The 19,375-nt window shown below is 52.9% G+C and overlaps 1 protein-coding gene across 5 annotated transcripts in view; it reads right to left on the bottom strand.

Annotated features, from left to right (window-relative positions):
- Positions 1 to 251: 251 nt before the first annotated feature.
- The window catches only part of PKNOX1 (PBX/knotted 1 homeobox 1), a 49,673-nt gene continuing 30,549 nt past the window's right edge, over positions 252 to 19,375 (bottom strand). For all 5 annotated transcript variants that reach the window (XM_067739583.1, XM_067739586.1, XM_067739582.1 and 2 more), the window contains 6 exons: positions 18,444 to 18,543; positions 17,460 to 17,557; positions 11,853 to 11,981; positions 8,121 to 8,197; positions 5,802 to 5,974; positions 252 to 3,460 (listed from right to left, as the gene is read on the bottom strand). In XM_067739583.1, the coding sequence (XP_067595684.1) occupies positions 3,249 to 3,460; positions 5,802 to 5,974; positions 8,121 to 8,197; positions 11,853 to 11,981; positions 17,460 to 17,557; positions 18,444 to 18,543 (789 nt within the window). In that variant the 3' untranslated portion in view covers positions 252 to 3,248. The remainder of the gene's footprint in view (positions 3,461 to 5,801; positions 5,975 to 8,120; positions 8,198 to 11,852; positions 11,982 to 17,459; positions 17,558 to 18,443; positions 18,544 to 19,375) is intronic.

Raw genomic sequence — 19,375 nt, 5'->3', positions numbered from 1 at the left:
AAAAAACAAGTAAAAACTTTCCAGTTTTTCTCCTGGAAAACCAATGATGACCTGAAGAAACTTAGAAAAGGTTCTTGAAAATGTAACCGGGCCCGAACGTGCCAGGGCAGTGCGGCCCTCATTTTAAGGATGCGCGGGGCTCACCGCGGACCCCAAGCGCCACCAGCAAACATGCCAACGTCTGAATGTTGTTCTCAAAATGGAAAAGCAGCTGCGGTGACACGGACTCTAGAAAATAAAACGTCCATGAAGCATGTTTCTGTTTTTAATTTTTTTGCTTTGATAGATCAGTTGCTTCACAAAAATCCCTTTCAAAGACAACAATCCGAGAAAACAATTGTTACAGTATTCACATTTAAAGATTGTCAGTTCATAGACCAAACAACGGAAACGGGAGGACGGCGGAGTTATTCCTGTCCCTAACTGCCAGAGGTGGGCCGTTCTCACCTTCCGGGGATGTCTGAGCTTGTCTGAAAGAAAAAGTGCTCCAACACTTTCTCGCCCAGGTAAGAGTCGGGTCACGGGCAGGTTATGCAGAGATGACTCCCGGGACCCTCGGGGCTGAGGTTCCAGCATCAGGGCTCTGTGGTCTGTGAGCGAGCTGGGGCCGGGGCCCATCTCACTTTGCATGCTGGATAAATGCTTACACTGTCTTATTTCTGGAATCAAGACACGGAAAGCTCCGTTAGTGCAGCAGCTGGAGCGTGGCCAGGGCACGGACCAGCCGTCCGCTACCGGCTCGCAAGCTGAGCAGCAGGTAACACACCGCGCTTAACCTGGGTCTCAAACCACCGTCAAAAGCATCCTTCACAGGGAAAGAATTTAACAAAAGCGAAGTCAAGGTCGAATTCGTTCATTTAAAATGAAAGCTCAACGGGGTCGTGCGCTCACAGATGCTCTCAAAAATCCGAGGGCTGGAAAACGGGTATTTATTAGGGACCAAGTGACCAGCAATACGCCGGGCAGCAGTTAACAGTCTGCCTGTCCGGTTGTTTAAAATCCCCTTGGTTACTCAGGGGAAGGGCTTAAAGGAACCTCAGGCTGTGTCCAGAGCGCCCTCTCTCGAGTGGGCTTCATCCTTGTCCTCTGACTGTGGCGAGCAGCACGCAGACTTCGGCTGGAGGGAGTGTGGCCGAGACCCCGGGCACCGACGGCTGGACCCCCACGCGGCCCCGCGTGAGCACTGCCGTGGCCTGTGCAGCACACATCCCAGGACAGGATTTCTGCTGCAGGGAAACGCGGACCTGGCGCGACCACCTGCCCGTCACTGATCTGAGCCCAAGGGCAGAGGGATGGTGGGGGGGGGGGGGCGCGCGGGCGGGGGGGGGGGGGGGGGAAGCGAAGGGAGGGAGGTGGGAGGGAGGGGCTGGCCAGCTTCCACAGGGCCTCGTCTTAAATTCTAACTTCGTTGGACTTCAAATGATCTTTTAAACTGGTGTAGACTTGACTTAAAATACTTGAAATTGTTTACAAATGAGGGACGCAATAGCTGCTTTAAAATGTTATTTTCTCCCCCAAAAGAGTCGAGAATCAAGTTTTTCTTTTAAACCTCCTGAAATATTTTAAAAGAAATTCCTGTGTGTTTCTTGCTTCCTTCTGAGTTACCTAGGAAGTGCTCTCCTATGAGTAACTTTAATTATTAATAATTTCGGGGGGGAAAGTCAGTTCCAGAAAACAACCTGCACCAGCTCAGAATACCCCCATGTAGCCTTGGTCCACAACCAGTTACTGTCACTGCTTCTCAGGAGCTGACGATCTTCCCGACCGTAAGACTGTCCTTGAGAAGTGCGCTGAGCTTGACGGTAACACGAAGATTTCCTCCGTGAAACCAGGGCCTCTGCTTCCTCTCTGAGGAAAAGCCCCACTTGAAAGCAAACCAACAGAAACAAATCAAAACCCAAGGAAACAAACCCAGTCTGCTCTGCGGTTCGTCTGGTCACCAGGAACCGAAGTCCCAACACTACTCCAGATCTGATGTGATCAAGTCAGAGGGAAGGACCACGTGCAGGAGAGAACACCGACCCCAGGACCAGCGTGAGACGCGGCGGCAGGAGGGCCACCGTCACCCCATCCTCCAGGCCCCACTCGTTCCCGTCCCGCAGGGGATGTTTGTTAATCGTGGAACAAAGCCGAGGGCTTGCTCTTTACCCCGGCTCTGAGCCAGCGGGATAGAGGACACTTCATATTAGTTTATCATAAACATTCTACACGTAACATATGGCTGACTAAAAAATTCTAAAACAACACCCAGCTAACATGGTACACTAACCATTTAACTGTGGTCAAATTTAAATTAGACTGAAGTATGTCAGTAAGAGCTTTTAACTGACCACTGGCTACCATTTCTTAGCTTACCTAAGCTCTACTTAGCAAGTACCTTTAGATGTTTGTTTAAGATAAGTGTAGGATGCAATCTGAGCACTTACGGATAGACTAAAATTTGAAGATATCAAACCTTCATTAAATAGGTGTTTCTTTTATAGGAGTAAATGTAAATTGCTACCCTGGGATAGCAGAGAGCCATGGAATGCTAGCTAACTTTGGGCAGGTTCGTCAAATTTGGTCAATTCAGAACATTCCAAATTGAGACAGTAAGCATGTACTGTTTCTCCTCTAGAAATTTTATCCTCGATATAGTCATCATCCAATTCATAACGAATTTATAAAAATAGCTTTTTATCCAATAATTCCAGCAAGGTAAAAATAGGAGTTTCTTTTCACATACAGCAAATGACACAGGCTCACGGAACACGAGCGAACGGAACCACATTTAACTCGCCATACATTCGCCGCCAGGTCGCACGCGGTTTATTGCTGTGTGCTGTCATCCGCCTCACACCGGCACTTTTCAGGGCCAGAAGCTGCTTCCTAATCCACGGGCTCCGTCAATAAACCAGCCCACTGAGACCTGCTTTCACCACAGAGCTAAATTAAAACTGCATGATTTTCTAGAAAATGGCAGCACTATTCCTTAATCTAGTCGGGGGTTCAGGGGGCGGGGGAGGGGGTCTGTCATTCATCATACTTTTAGCATTAAACCTTGAAAGAATTTCCTTAAAAACACACACACGCACGCACACACACGCACACACACACCTTGAAAGAAGTCGCTGCACCAGCAAAGACGCCCTGGAAGCTTACTAGGAAATACAAAAGTGCACTCTTCTATGCCTACATATAAAACATATTAGAAATAAAACTGTGTAAAATGTTTGCTGTGCCAACTATAAAAGGCGGGGCGGGCGGCCCTACTGCAGGGAGTCGCTGTTCTCCAGCACCAGCCCGCCCAGGTGGCCGGGCGCCAGCGCCGCCCCGCCGTCCCCCGTGCTGTCCACCGAGTCGTCCTCGCTCTGCTCGGCCATCATCACCTGCTGTACCGCCAGCGTGGCCCCGTCCGACGACAGGGACTGCAGGCTGTCCACGTTCATGCCCACGGGCGCGGTGATGGTCACGACGGCTCCTGCGGCACAAGGCGGCTGTCACCACACCATCGGCGCTCGGATGCCAACTGTTACCCCTCGACCTGTGGGGCCGGGCTGCCTGACCTCCCACGAAGCCCCCTGCCCATTCCTGGGACCATCCGCAGGGAGTTAAGGACCCGTGTCTCTAGGATGGGCCCCAGACCCTGCGCGGCTAAGCTCTCAGTCTACAGAGGGTCCGAGGGTCAGGACGGTAAAGGGCACAGATGCCCGAGGTGCAGAGCGAGCGCCACACAGAGGACAAGAGACCCAGGACACGGGGGAGAGGCCTCGAGACAACAAAGCGGGGAGACGGGGCGGGAGGACTGGGTCAGAGGAAGGCAGGCCGGTCTGAGACGGAGACGGAGAACCTGCGACACGCGTTCCTGCTCCCCCAGCCAACAGCGGAGGGGGGAGAGCACCAAGGGCCCGCGAGCGGGACGCCGATGAGACACGCTGGGCCGAGGACGGCGCTGCGCTAGGGAACCCCACATGGTGGGTCACACGTGCCCGTCCATAAAAATCTGCACAGCACCAGCGGGTGAAGAAAGCAAGAAGGTGTCATCTGGGGTTTACATAATTCATGTAGCGTTACGCTTAGGAAACTTCTAAAAATGATTCATTCATGCATTCATTCTTGTCTGTGCACAGACCACGGCATCAGACACGCACTGGGAGCCTCCACGGGAAACTGGTACTAAGGGTTGTCTCTGGAGAAGATAAGAAGCCAGGGTGGAGGAAAGAGTACTTCTCACTGGATATCCTTGCCTGAAGTTCTTCCCCAGTGGATAGGTATTGCCTTTTCCAGGAGCGGGGCAAGGGAGGGGGAGAGAGAGAGGAAAAAAACCTTTCTAACTAATCCTTGAATTAAAAAGGAAAACAAAAATGGAAAATACAAATGATCTAAGTATGAAGGTAAAGCCACTGCCTATCAAAACCCAAATAAAGAAGCCAAGGCTTTACAGGCACATCCCGTGAGGGGCCCCTTCCGAGCCCAGGGCCAGCCCGGCTCTGGGACACCCTGAGCATTGGCAGAGGACAGATGAGTGCATGTGTGCAGGAAACAACCGAGGCCAGGAAGAGAATCAGCCCCAAAGATCACAGAGCACAGTGTCCAGAGCTGGCAGAGCTGGACTGGACACACCCTGGAGCACAGGCCCTGGGCCGGGCACTGACAGGTCTTGCCTCTGTCGAGGGGGAAAAGCAGGCCAGGACCCAGCACTGCCGGGACCACCAGGCAAGAACCAATTGCAAAAGCAAAGCCCAAGAGGATCAGAGAGTGCCCAGTAACCCGACCGCTAGAACATAGCTCAGGGAGACCCGGAGCGACACGGAAACACCCATCCCCCAATAAGGTCACACCCACAATGTCTGGCCTCTAGTCAAAGATTACCAGGCACGCAAACAGGCAGGAAAACAGCCCATAATGAGAATTCAGTCAACAGAAACAAGCCCAGAGCTGACAGATGTTACAAGTAGCAGAGGAGGTCATCAAAACAGTCACTGGAGACTGTGTGCTGTTTGTTCAAAACTTCAGTAGACGGTGAAAGATACAAAAGCTCCCACGGAGCTTCTAGACAATGTCCAACATGAAAAACACAGGGATGGGATTAGCGGAAGATTAAACATCGCGGAACACAAGACTGGGGAAGCTTAAGAATAGAAACAGAGAAACTATCCAGGATGAAACAGAGAAGGAGAATCCAAAATCCTGGAGAAAGCAGCAGTAACTGTGTGAGTTGTAACACCCTATCATAGGGGCAACTGGAGCCCCTGGGGGAGGGGAGCTCAGAAAATATATTTGAAGAAATAATGGCCCCAAACTTTCCCAACTGAATAACAGTAAACTGCTGAGCGGAAAACGTAAGAGGAGAACGAGAAGGTAAGAATGCGATAATAACACAACTTATTACATTTAAAAATACACACACACAACCATCTTAAGTGTGAGGAACTCACGCACACAGAAGATGCTCGTCAGCTAAACACAGAAGCAGCGGCCCGTGATGAGGGGACGCGGGGCAAAGGGAAGAAGAACAGCTGGATGAGGGCCGCAGGGACAGAAAGAGTGAAGCGCCAGGCGGTGAGCGCACGACACGTCCACTCGCTGCACCGAAGCAGGAGGGACAGAAAGAGGCGGGAGGGACCTCGGGGGACTGGCCTGGGACCCGGCTCTCCCGGGCACACCTGCACCCCTAACAAGCACCGGGACCAGCGCTCTCTCGTGGTCAGATGCAGAACGACCACTGCCTGCCCTTGGTTCACAGCCTCACACCCCCCCCAGCCCCCAGGACAGCGGCCGCCCACCGGCTGCGAGGGCACAGGCCCGGGCCCGGTCCCCACCTTCGGACACGGTCAGCTCGCTGGCGGCTGGCTGTGCAGCTCCTGAGGCGATGGAATCGGGCCAAAACCTCTGGACGGGTCTGTTCTGAGCAGTTTTCTTCTTTGTTTTTGGAGTTTCTGAGCAACTAGAATCCAACATCGGCTGCAGGATTCGTCTTCTCGCATTGATGAACCTGCGAGCAGGAAACAGGTCAAAACGGCCTTTCCGAGGTCGCCCAAGGCAGTCACAGGCCCGCCTGACGAACCACACGAGCAGGAACACGTATTCCCTGTTAGAAGCAGCACTCGGTGACGACACGCATATTATCTAAATGTCCAGAGAACAGGGCTGCTTTTAAAGTGATTCATCTGAATACAGACCAGCTCTTCCATGGGACCTTTCCTCCACTGTAACCGACGTCTCCCTGTCGGTGAAACTGCTATTCATAATGACACTGATGATACTGTCAACGTTGTGAATGCGGCATGATTTTCTCTGAGGAAGAGGAAGGTCAAAGCAGCAAAACTACACGCCCTGCAGTCGTGACGCCCGAGGCCTTGCAGGCTGTGCGTCTCCTATCTGAGGGTCCCACCCGGCCAAGCCCTGAGTGTGGACAGATGTCCGGCTCTGAGGTTGCCTAACTTCAAAGTCCTAAGATTCAAAAACATCTACAGTTGCACTAGGACATATTCTAATAATACAAACGACCGGGCTGGCGCCTCAGAGCTTCGTTCAGCGTCGATCTCTGGTCCCTGCAGCTGAGCGTGAGCTGGACTCCCCGGAAGCTCACCGCCGACCCCAGCGCCACCTGGGAAGGGGCACCCGCTGCTACCTTTCAATCTGTCTCTTTATCCATCTTTGTCAAAGCTGCTACGAGGCAGAGGCCTAAGCTAACGATGAGTGTTGTCCAATCTCGCTCCAAGATAATTTTTGCAAATATAAAAGGAAAGAAAGTCAGAAGAGGTAAAAATAGCTTCAAATATTAACTAAAAGACTTTAGAAAGTTTAGAATTTATAAAAGTCATGTTTTAAACTGTGATGAATTTCAAAATTAAAAGTTGAGGTCAAACCTTCTAGATAAGACAATTCTCTTAAGACAGCAGAGGAGCAACTTAGGGAAGGGAAGGGAGCCCACGAATGAGGAACAAATAGCGAGGAGAAGGCTGATTGGCGATAAACACACCAGAACATCCAGAGACGCACCTCTGCGTCTCTCATCCCTCAATCCATCCATCACTAAACCACACACAGTCTCTACGTGGGACCGCAGGAAAATAACGGAGAACATGCTAAGACATTACAAAACTCACAGCCACACAGTACTCGAAACTTTTGAACTCCTGTTAACACTCTATCTAAAAGGTCTAACAGGAGCTGATTCAAAGGGTATGGTCTATTATGGCTAGCTAAGTAAAAAGTACTGGCCCAAGTGCAAGATACTGGAAACACCTGATGCAACGCCAAAGCATACCTCCTGCATACACAACTGCCCAAAACGAAGAATTTATCATTTATGTTGGAACTCACCTGACCTTCAAGTTTAAATTTTAACAGTTAAAATGAAAAGATAACAATGTTTACAAGTGGTAGAATCTGTATTTCCTTTTCTTTTACGCGAGCCAATTTCATTAACCTGAAATCAATTCCTACATCTGAATAAGAAGTAAATAAAAATGAGGCAAATGACTGCAAGCAGAACGCAAGTGCACACCCAGACCTCAACGCCGCTCAGTGATGTGAGCGCCTCTTGTGTAAGGGAAAACCATCACGGTCAGGGTCCAAGTGTCCACACTGCCATGTGACACGAGAAGCAGAACAGGGTGTTTCATAAAGAAACGCTTCCCTCTCAGGACGCTGAGGCCTCCTGTGGGGCAGGACCACCGCGCGGCCGGCCAGCCATGGGACTCCCTCCCCCAGTCACTGCTGAACAAGTGACACGGGTTTCAAAAGGTGTGAGGGGTGCGGAGGGGCCACCGGGGTGAGGGGAACTCACCTCGGCCGTCCACCGCCCAGAGGAGCTCGTCCACAGAAACATGGTGTTTGTGAGTGGAGGCTGGGGTGAGGGGCGCTGGCTAATGCCCTGGAGAAACCCATTTCTAATCAAGGGAGGGGGATGTCGGCCAAAGGCCCTTAGTGGGGTCCCGAGCATTGAAAATTTAAGGTGAAAGTGTGTGTGATTTACGATTACCTGGCTGCCCCCGATTCCAGACTCTGATAACACAGGAATGCTAGTTAAAAGAACTCATGTACTTCAACCAAAATCTACTACCTATTGGCGTGAGGACTGCAGGTGCTCCGCCGTGCGGACGGCACCGTTTCGGAAAGCAGGGGCAGCTTACCAGTTGTTCACCTGGAGTAGCGTCAAATTTGTCTGAGCAGCAATCTGTTTTTTCTCATCTTCTGTCGGGTAGGGATGCTGAAAATAAAAAGAAGGGTCACCGTGAGCTCCAGCTTTTAAAAAGGAACTCAAGATCATCCTGGTGAAACAGAGGCACACAAACAATCGTTAGTAAAAACCGGCGTCAAGGGTGCTTGCAGCTAAAACCTAGCTTCAGTCTCATCATGTTTTCCAGAAATGCCTAAAACAAATGAAGCCTTTCTCCCAGCAGCCCAAGAACACAGGTGTTGCAGCAGCTAGTGAAAGCCCAGGCAGAGGTGTGACGCAGACAGGAGTCCGCACACTCAAAGGCCACGGCGAGGGGAAGGGCGCGGGGCACGCAGAGGGGCTCCTGGGCTGCACCAGCTGCTGCCCTAAGCACCCGACACAATCTATGGCTTTGTATCAACGTTACAGGTGTAATTCAAGGACCATAAACTGCAACCATTTAAAGCAGATAAATGGCTGAGTTTCGACCCACAGCAAGACAGAGCGCGCAGGTCACCCCTGTACATCCTACGGAGATTCACTGATTCCTCATGGACACAGAGCTGCCGCCACCGTGATGTTACGATGAGGAAACTGAGCAGGGCAGTGCACACCCTCCCCGCATCCTGGGCCGGCTGAACAAGAGGAGGCAGGAAGCGGATGGGGCTGCTCCAGGCCGTCACATTCAGGCGACACGTTTCCGTCACGGGAAGCGCCAGCACGAGCTGACACTGGGATGCACGGGTGTCACCTACGGCGTCACTAGACTCGCGTGTGCAGCTGGCAGAGAACCGAACTGAGGGCTGGGGACGGGGTGTCTGCTATTTACTCTTCATTTCACGTATGACCGAAACATTTCACTCAGAAAAAGCCAGAAGTATAATAAATACAGACACACCTAGGAAATACTGCAGGTTCAGTTCCAGACCACCTCAGTAAAGAGAATATTGCGATAAAGCGAGTCACGAATTTTTGTGTTTCCAAAAATGTTATATAAAAGTTATGTTTAGGCTCTACTGTAGTCCATGAAGTGTGCAGTAACATTACATCTAATAGAACAATGTACATACCTTATTTTAAAATACTTTATTGCTAAAAAATGCTAACCATATCTGAGCCTTCTTGCAAAAGTCACATCACAGATGACTGAGCACAGATCATATCAAATAATAATGGAAAAGTTTGAAATATTGAGAGAATCACCAAAATGTGACACAGAGATAAGAAGTAAGCAAACGCTGCTGGAAACAATGGCACCGATAGATGTGGTCCACGCAGGGTTGCCACAGACCTTCAGTTTGTGAAAAACGAACATCTGAGAAGCGCAATAAAGTGCAGTATGCTTGTACCAAAATTCACAGACGCACCAGAGGAAAACAATTTCTATCTGCAGTAATAAACAACTTCTCCAAGGTCGGTTACCATCTGCCTGTAGAAACCAGTACGACATTCACTCTAAAACGTGCACGCACTGAAGGCCCTTATTTTGCACCGAGCAGGACCCCAGGGGGTGACTGGCACCGACAAAGTAAGGAAGTGGGGGTCTCTTTTGCTTTTTAAGCGAACACTCCGTGTGTCCGGAAGGGCACTATGCCTTCTGGGATATATAACCGCATTTATCTCAACAGCAGTGGTCCCACTCCTCACACTAGCCCACAGTGACTCACTTTCATTCTATAGGTGAGCATCTGGCCCCAAGGGAGGGTTTATGGAAACAGAAATATTGTTCTTGTCCTTTAAAAAGCTCGTAAAATAGGGGCTTCCCTGGTGGCACAGTGGTTGAGAGCCCGCCTGCCGATGCGGGGGACACAGGTTCGTGCCCCGGTCCGGGAAGATCCCACATGCCGCGGAGCAGCTGGGCCTGTGAGCCATGGCTGCTGAGCCTGCGCGTCCGGAGCCTGTGCTCTGCAACGGGAGAGGCCACAGCAGTGAGAGGCCCGCGTACCGCAAAAAAAAAAAGGCTCGTAAAATAAAAAGGGGGCAGGAAGCAAGTGCACAAACCAGAAAACAAAACAAAACAAAACAAAAAACCCACCAAAACAGTAACGAGTGCTGCCTAGAGTGTCAGGAAAACTACAAGGAAAGGACAGTATTTCAGAGAAATGAGGTCAAGAAGAAGACACAGGAAATGCTTCATAGGGAAAAAAAAAAAGGCATTTTAATTGAACCTCTGAGCAGGGTCTATTTTAGAAATGATTAAAACATTAAAGGAAACTTAACAGGAAAATAGCCAATTCCATCACTTACTTGTGTTGTAGTCCAATCACTACATTACAGACACATTTATCGGTTGTAATACAATGTATTTAGAAACATGTACGTTCTACTTTTTCACTTACGTCCACGTACCTACAGCTTCCTAGTGCTTTTGGCCCTCGCTTACCGTGTTAACTCGCTGTACAACCTTCCTAACGCGCACACCAACCCATTTCCCTTTATGGCAGCAAACAGCACTGTAACATTCTGTCCCTAAACGTCTCCCCTGCGCGTGACCCTCGCTAGGACCAGCTTCTAGGCGGGGTCGCACTGCCGATGACGACCGCGTTCTCCCGCGGCATGTGAGCCGCCCCCTCCGGGCCGGGGCACAGCCCGCAGAGCCCAGCTCCGGGCAGAGGAAAGGGTCTCAGCAGCGACCAGGGCCAAACCCCAGAGGGACTGGAGGCAACAGCCGGGTGAGGACGGAGGCGGGCGCCCAGGCACGGACGCGGCCGCAGCCCGGGCCGGGGGCGCCCCCAGGGGCAAAGGGGCGCTGCGGAGACCCGAGGGCACCACGGCGCACGGGGTGGAGGCGGGGAGGCCGGGGCAGTGAGGACGCGGCCGCAGCGGGTGACGGCAGCGCTGACGCCCAGGCGCAGGTCCGGGCCGACCAGCTCAGCCCTCAGGAGCGGCCGGGCCGGGGCTGCGGATGGACAGGTCCGCGGAAAGGGGTTTCTCCCTCCCGGCCCTCCAGACCCTCTGGACCTCCGCATCCGCCCGCACGCCGCCTGGGCCCCTCCCTCTGCCCGCACAGGCCGTAACCCAGCGGTGCGCCCACCTTCCCACCTCCATCCTACCGCGCCCCCCGGGGCCAGCCCGGTCCTTCCCAACACAGCAGCAGCGAGAAGGCTGTCACTCCTGGAAGCTACTCGCGGTCACATCCTCCCCCGAGGTCGGGGGCGTGGGGACTGGGTTCAGGCGGGGAACCAGCCAGCCTTCCCCAGAAATCGGTGGGCAAGCGTGCACCCTGAGACAGGACGGCTTCAGGGGGACGTGCCGAGGTCCAGGTGAGGAAAGGGGGTGCGCAGCCTAAGGCACACCAAGCTCCCCTTCACGGTCACGGCCACGTGCCGCCCCTCCGTCCACAAGCTCGACTCCTCATCTCCCTCCCAAATCCCACGTATCAAACATCGCTACTTTCCAAGGTTTTGCCCCAGAGCACCTCTTCTCTGCCCACTTCTCTCATCAACCTCACCTCCCCGCAGGCACCCTCCACGGGCAGTTTCTCTCGCGGGCGCGTACCGTTAACAGCGGCTGAACTTACTCCCTGTCACCAGCTTTTGGGTAACCCTCCCTTCTGTCCTGTGCTCGACCCATCATGGACAGTCAACAGAACACCGATTCTTAAACCCAGGCCTACCAGCCCACATAAGTCCATTTTTTCTAGAAAATCAGCCAGAAAGAAAGCCTCACGGAGGTCTGGCTAGTTGCAGAGCACGTGTGTCCTCACCCCGATGTGCTGGAAGAGCCAGGACCTCATCACATTGGTGGCGTGCTTCGGCAGGACCCCCCTCTTGTTCTTAGATGAACCGTCATCTTGATGCAAGATGCTGAGATCCTGGTTTAACTGTAACTGAAGCTTTTAAACAATTGAAAAATAATGTTAGAAAGCATAGAAAATGATGACATACCCAAGTAGCTTATGAGTGCAGGTGTAGAGAACAACCAAGGATCTTACAGCTACGTGTCTTATTTACAGGAAAGGCATGAACACTGGGACCCTGTAGGGCTGATTTTCCGAGGATGTGGCCCCTCGCGTTGTAACCCTTTACACTCGCGTCTCAGCCGCGCAGGGGCCCCGTCTGGCGATGCAGGTGGGACGGGCACCGAGAAGCCGAGAAGCCCCGAGTGTCCCACCCTGCACGCAGCCGAGCCCCGCCCTCGCACACACTTGTCCTCAGCTTGTCTCCTCTGGCGACAGATGAGACAACAGCCCATTTCCTGGCCTGGAGCAGGATTCAAGCAACCGACAAGGATGGACAGGGAAGCTGGAAGGGCCACTAACTAGAGGAGCCCGGCCAGGAGAGAAAGAAGCACACAAAGTGCGGACAGAGCGACCACAGAGCAGAGGGGCCAAGGCGATGACCTCTGCCCAGACGGCTCCACGGCCACTCAAGACACTGCCCCCCTCACCCTGAGAAGAGCCTGAGATACAGCCTGTTCATTCCATCTCGGAAGGAGAGGACACGTGTGTAAGTCCCCTTAGATGAGCGTCCGTCCGCTCACACAAACACGAGGAAAGAGCATCATGCCCCAGGCGTCCAGCCAGGGGCTGCAGAGATGGTGCCAGTGGCGTTCATGCCCCAGACCAGGGAGAAAACCAACACCCCGCGCTGGGGCCTCCACACAGACACATCGGGACCTCTCCACTGTGATCCATGCTTTACCTTAGAACTTCTGTGTGACCACCTAGAGGGGTGGGACAGGGAGGGTGGGAGGGAGGGAGGCTCAAGACGGAGGAGATATGGGGGTACATGTGTGCATATGGCTGATTCACTCTGTTGTACAACAGAAACTAACATAGCATTGTGAAGCAACTGCATTCCAATAAAGATGTACTAAAAAAGAAAAATCAATAAATACGCATCAACTTCTGTAGGTCAGTTTCAGTATAATACAGTCATAAACATCATTTACAGGACTTGGAAGTTTATTTTGGAGAGGTATCTATTATTTGTTCTTCCTCTAGATTGACATCATTTTGGATAATTCTTTAAAAGACTGAACACCAGCATCTAAACAGACAGAATTTATGACTTAAAGGAGACATTACAACCACTAACTAAAATTTCTTAAAACCTAAGATTATTACTAAGGGCATAACTGTTTTCTGGAATGCATGTGTTTGTTCATTAAAGGACTGAACAGTATTTTTTTTTAAAGATTGATTAATTTTTGGCTGCGCTGGGTCTTAGTTGAGGCACGAGGGGTCTTTCGTTGCAGCGCTCGGGCTTCTCTCTAGCTGTGGCGCACGGGCTCCAGGGCGCGTGGGCTCTGTAGCTTGCGGCACGCAGCCTCTCTAGTTGAGGCGCGTGAGCTCAGTAGTTGTGGTGCGCGGGCTTAGTTGCCCCGCGGCATGTGGGATCTTAGTTCCCCGACCAGGGACCGAACCCACGTCCCCTGCACTGGAAAGCGGATTCTCTACCACTGGACCGCCGGGGAAGCCCCGAGGACTGAACAGTATTAAGCAAATGCCTATATGCTCACACTTGTGTGCAACAGGAAAAAGAATGAAAAATGGGCTTTTAAAACTAGTTCCACTAGGGCCAAAATGGAACCTGTCTGCTGTGTTTGCCTCAATTTAATACATGACCTTCTTCATGCAATGTGACATGTATTTCAGTTTCAGTGTTGCTTTTTTTGTGCAGGGTTAAAACAAGTGTGGACTCATGAACAGGGAAAGTGACAGCTGGCCACATGACTCGACCTCACAGATGCCACCAAGGGGGCCTGGGGAGGCCAACGAAGCCGAGGGCCTGCGGGGGGACCGGCCAACCGGCCCCCCGCCCTCCAGCAAAGCTGAGCCTGCGCGTGGCAGGGGGATTTAAAAGCCGAGGAAACTGGGTGAAAACCCATTTAAGAAGCAGCGGGGCCCCCATACCACTCCCCATCATTCTCTGCGGGTGACTGATCTGCCCCCAGCCCTGCAGAGACTCGGGGTCTCTTTCCCAAAGAAACAGACCAGAGGCTGAAGACCGAGCCTAGCTCGAGGGTGGGAGGAGGGGCGAGGCCAGAACGAGGGTGAAGAAGATCTGCACACAAGGTGGGAGACCCCGCCCACTCCTGCCCCTGCAACTATGCTTCCGCCCCAAGCAAGAGATCAGAGTCCTGCTCCGGGGAAATGAAGGAAGAAAAGGCCGAGGGAGCGCAGAATTTGGAGGCCAGGCCACAGAGGAGCCGGCCCGCCAAAGAACAGCACCTGACGAGCACCAAAGAGCATTCCAGTGCCTCGTGTTTACATTTAGAAGGACAGCCAACTGCCCCCAAACACTTGAACGCCTCCCTCACAAAAAGCCAACAGCAAAGCAAATGAATGGTATGATGTGCGGGAAACAGGGCAAGTGCAGAAAGCAAAGCACGTGCCAACCATCCGTGAACCAAGGGTAGGAGAGCACAGTGGGCAAAGAGGAGCCTCAGAAGTTACAACCACACTGAAATGTAAAACCTAACAGATGCGTTGGAAGATAAAAGGCAAGTTCTCGAAAGTAGATAGAAAGTAGACAATGGGAATACAAATATAAAAATACAGAAAAATCAAGAGACTCGGTTCAGAAGGTCTAGCGTCCGATCTGTAAGGGCTCTGGAAGGAGAGAATGTGCAGGTTGGGGGCGGGGGCGGGGCTGTCACAGAGAGGTCAGGAAAATGTCCCAGCCTCAAGGACACGAGGTCCCTGGCAGTGCCCAGCGCAGCCGACAAACAAGACCCGCGCCAAAAACTCAGGGGAAAGAGACGCATCTGACAGAGGAGAAAACACCGAAGACGGGGAAGCGGAGCTCACACTGACTGTCTCGAAGGCAGCGCGGCTGCTAGAACACACTGACGGCGCCCGGGGAGCCCCTTCCCAACCTGGAATCGTACATGCAAACCAACTGCGTGTCAAGGATGAGACCAAGTCACTTCTAGGTTTGCTAAGTCCCAACACGAGGCACCTTCCACACACGTTTTCTCCGCAAGTTCTCGAAGGGGCAGTGAAGCCTAGAAAGTAGAAGACGTGGGCTCGCGGAGAAGGGGTTCCTCAGGGTGACGCGCCGGATGCCCGACGCGCGACGCCCGGCCGAGGTGGAGACCAGGAGGCCGAGAGCCCCGAGGCCACGCGGCCCCGACCAGCTACCTGACAGGGACACCGAAAGCATGCTAGGCATCCGTGAGGATTCAGCCGCCGACGCCATGGAAACTGTGCGGGGGTGGGTGGGGGAGAACCCAGCTGCTACCTCGGGCAGCGTGATCACGGTTACACACGCAGCTCAGCAGAAACCAGCATTTACACGCTCATGAGGATGTTCACAATGAAAACGCATCAGCTGCACTGTGTCTACATGGACGGCATCCTGGCCAGGGAGGGGACGGGAGAGAGCACAGCCCCCAGCAGGACAGAAAGCCCACGCTACAGGTTGTACGGGTGAGCTAGGGGAGGGGATTTTATTTCAAACACAGAGGGAACAGCAGAAGCAATGGCCAGGAGGCCTGAAAGCGGTCACCCAAGGGGAGCGAAGGTGAGGGTGGGAGCTGCTGTGAGTCTGGTCCAGGCCTCTCAGCAACGCGGGCACAGGGCGACCTGATACCAGAGAGTCAAGCATCACCGTAAATCGCGAAAAGGAGGCGAAAACTTGTCACACGTCAGACAATAGCACAACCCCGACCCATACGAATAACGGTTTTGTACAAATAAGACTATCCCGGGAAAGGGGAGCAGGGTGGGGCGAGGAGAAATCAGTGGAGTCTCACTGCCCTGGCTACTTCTTATTTTCTCGGAAAAAAATGCTTTGAAATGAGTATGTACTGCGAGCACAACGGGGGACCCTTCTGTAGCGGTGGCACAGCCCAGGAAGAGCGTCCGGCTCCTCCGTGTGACCGGCGCCAGGTCAGAAAACGCCCCCGTGGCCAATGCGCCCGGCGCGGGGAGGGGCCGGCCACCGCCGTGCGCCGTCAGAGACAACCGCGCGCTCTCTTGACCTCCAGTTTCTAGAACACAGAAGCCGTCACTGCTGAGGGACTCACCCTAACTACCTGCAGCCCAGCAAGAACCCAGACGTCGGCCAAATGAGAAGGAAAAACGCCCGGAGTGACCACAACAGCTCTGCAGGATCACGTACCTACACGCGTGGGCTCCCTGGTCACAGAAGGCCCCAGCCGGGCCCCAGCCGGTCTATTTACTCTTCTGTGAAACCCCCTGCCCGCCCTGCGCGGGGCTCGTCTCTCCAGCTCCCCAGCCCTGCCGCCCTGCAAGGGACAGACACCGGGGCTGTGACGGGGAGGGGACAAGTGCAGGGTGGGCTGCGGGGTCACTGAGGACCAGAGCAGAGGCGGCTCCTGGCCAGCAGCCTCAGGGAGCAGGGGCTCCGCGGACGTCACCGAAACTCTGCACGTCTGCTATGTAAACTCGGTGAAATTCTTCCTTAAACAGCAGAACGAATGAGCCTCCACCGTACCAGTAAGCACTGGACTTCACAGTGTTTCTTTCCGCTAAAAACAGTTCACTGTGAGGCCAGGAAACGCTCTGAAAACCAGCTTTCTGTTCCCAGCCACTGTAAATGGAAAACTTCAGGCACGGCGGGCTGGCCGGGGATGGCGGGCCGGCGCTGGGTGGCTGGGCCTGGGGGCCACCTCGTGTCCTGGCCTCAGGTGTGCCCAGGCGGCCCCTGACCCAGGCCCTCTCACACCTGCTTCTGATTTAAGAAAACACTGACATCCCCAAGGCCGGGCCTCAAAGTGGTTAACGAGGATGTACAAAGCATCTGTGCAGGCCAAAGACAAAGAATAACATAAAGAATGAATCAATGGTCTTCAGTAAGAACTGATGGCGAAAACACTGCTTCTGATTTAAACCTAGCTAAGTGTAAAACATTAAAAAAAATGTGTGTGTATATCCCTAGAACGTAGAGGGGACTGGTCTCGCGTTACCACAAAGGCACAGGGAGGGTAAGACGACCCCCAGGTCGGGGCACGTCACGGCACTGCCAGCGCTGGCGTTCTGCCGGCCCAAGCCCACCCCCTCAGCTGGAGGCCTGGGTCGGGGTGAACGTCCGGGGGTCCGGGCAGGGTGCGTCTACGCAGCCTCCGCCCTGCTGAAGCGGAGACAACCACACAGCCCCGCGTTAGACGGGACAGCAGTGGCCCCTCACGGGGAGGGACCTTTTCCTCCTTCCTTAGGCTTCTCTGAACTCTGCAACAATGTGGAAGATGAACCGTGAAGAAGACGCATGACACCGACATTCAGGTTAACTGGAGACCGCCCGCATGGCCTTCACGCCGAGGGGACGGCTGGAGCCCGGGCCGCCTGTGCCCCCGTCCCTGTGCTAACACACCCCCAAGCACCCCGCGGGGCCAGCTCACGGACCTGGGAGTTCTGGATCCGGATCGTGCCGGGCGACAGCGCCTGTGTCACCACCTGGCCTTGGGGAGTGACGACTGTGACCGGCTGATAGACTGTGCCCCCTAGAAAGGAACACGAAAAGCTGAATCACTCTCCAGTCCTCACGGTTATAACCGCTCTTCTCGGTGTGCTCACCGAAGAACAAAATCTGTAGCTGATGAGCTCTGAAAATCATTTCGAACGGCAGCAGCACTCGGCTGGCTGACGCTTCACTTGGGCGGTGGCGGGCGCGTGAGCCAGGGCTCCTCGCGAGACAGCACAGGGCGGGCGGCTGGGGGTGGTCTGTGAGTCCCCTGCTTCGCTCGCCTTCATTTCCTGGCACGTATTAAAGGACTTGGCCAAAGGTGTTAGATAACAAATATTTTTATTCTAGTTATTTTTTCCATCCAACGTGCTTTCATCTTCCTGCGGAGGTTTCCCTTTGTGTGATTATGGGGAGGGTTTTAGTTTACTTTCTCCCCCTCCTTCTGTGCCCATTCCATCTTCATGATGGTTCTGTACGTGCAACGTACAAGAAAAACCATCACAGGAAGAGGACAGATTCCAGAGTTCCCTGGTGCATCCGAGACAAGTAACACTAACGCTAAGGCTGCATTTTCACCTGCTTATCATCGACTTCTGACGCTGCTTAAGGTTTTCCAGGTGCTGCTAAGAGCACAATTAAAAACTATGTTATTTGAAAATTTCTGTTCGTTTTTGCTATATATTTTCAACTCCCATACAAAACCTTTCCTGCCAATATTTTTTGAGAGGGAAACACAATTTGTATAAAATACTTGTTACTGAGAATGAACAAGAACCAGGCATTCAAAGAGCTCTAGACATTGACACTCCTGTATCGGGAACTGGCATTAATTAGAAACCACGCTGATGCACTTCTTCATTCTAATATAAAGGCCTTCTTTCTGCAAAAGCTCGAGGCAAGTGTCCCTTTTTCTGTCGTCATACCTGCCACTGTTGCCATGGTGACGCTCCCCTGCTGCAGAGCGGATGCTGGTACCACGATTCCTTGGGGGCTGAGAGTGCCTGTGATGGCGCTTTGAACCTGCTGTAAGTCATGAACACACAGCGAACGGGTTATGTTATCAGAAGACAGAAAACCCATGTTTAAAACTCCAAAACACGTGGCATAATGGCATCATCAGTAAAGGAAAGACGCTTGAGGCAAAGAGCATCATCAGAGGACAAGCCTTCGTAAGGCTTGCGTTACAGACGTATCTGGAAGCAAGAGGTGCCGAACTGACTGCGTGTTAAATGTGATCAACACTGAGGTATTAGTTTCAGCTTAGCTTCCAAAAGATGATCTCTCACCTCCTCCGCATACTAAACACCCTACAGCCCTGGAGGTATAACTAGGAAGACTAAAATCACCTGATCAAGTCACACACCTTCTCCATTCAACTTGGCTCAGAGTTTTCCAAGAACCAAAGCCTCCTGGACAGGATGAGCTATTCAAAAGATGATGCCACAGGCTGGGGAGCCCCCCCGGGGGCACAGCCTGTACCTGCCCTTCCCACAGCACAGAGCACGCCGGAGCCCCCAGTGTCCACGTCTGTGGGGTGCTGGGTCTGGGCCTGGCCTACTGCAGGCTCTATGCAAGTGTCCGTAAACACCATGTCGGAGAATCTACCCATCTGAAGTCAGATGCAAATGGGCCAATGTATCCATTTCCTGTGATGGCTGGACTGGGAGCCAGCGAGGGGCGGACCTCTGCACCCGGCATCCAGCACGGGGTCTGGCACACAGCAGGCACCCAGATGCTTGAGCGGTTAAACAGCCTAAGTAGAGAGCCTTCAAAGACAATTACCCTGTGGGCTATCACATCCACTTGAACGTATAAACTTTGCTAGGTCTACGTGAAGCTTGCTACATAAACTTGG

This window comes from Pseudorca crassidens, chromosome 5 (genome assembly GCF_039906515.1).
Source record: "Pseudorca crassidens isolate mPseCra1 chromosome 5, mPseCra1.hap1, whole genome shotgun sequence".
In the NCBI taxonomy this organism is placed as follows: Eukaryota; Metazoa; Chordata; class Mammalia; order Artiodactyla; family Delphinidae; genus Pseudorca; species Pseudorca crassidens.
Note: the sequence above shows the minus strand (reverse complement) of the source record. Positions and strands in the feature narration are given on the sequence as shown.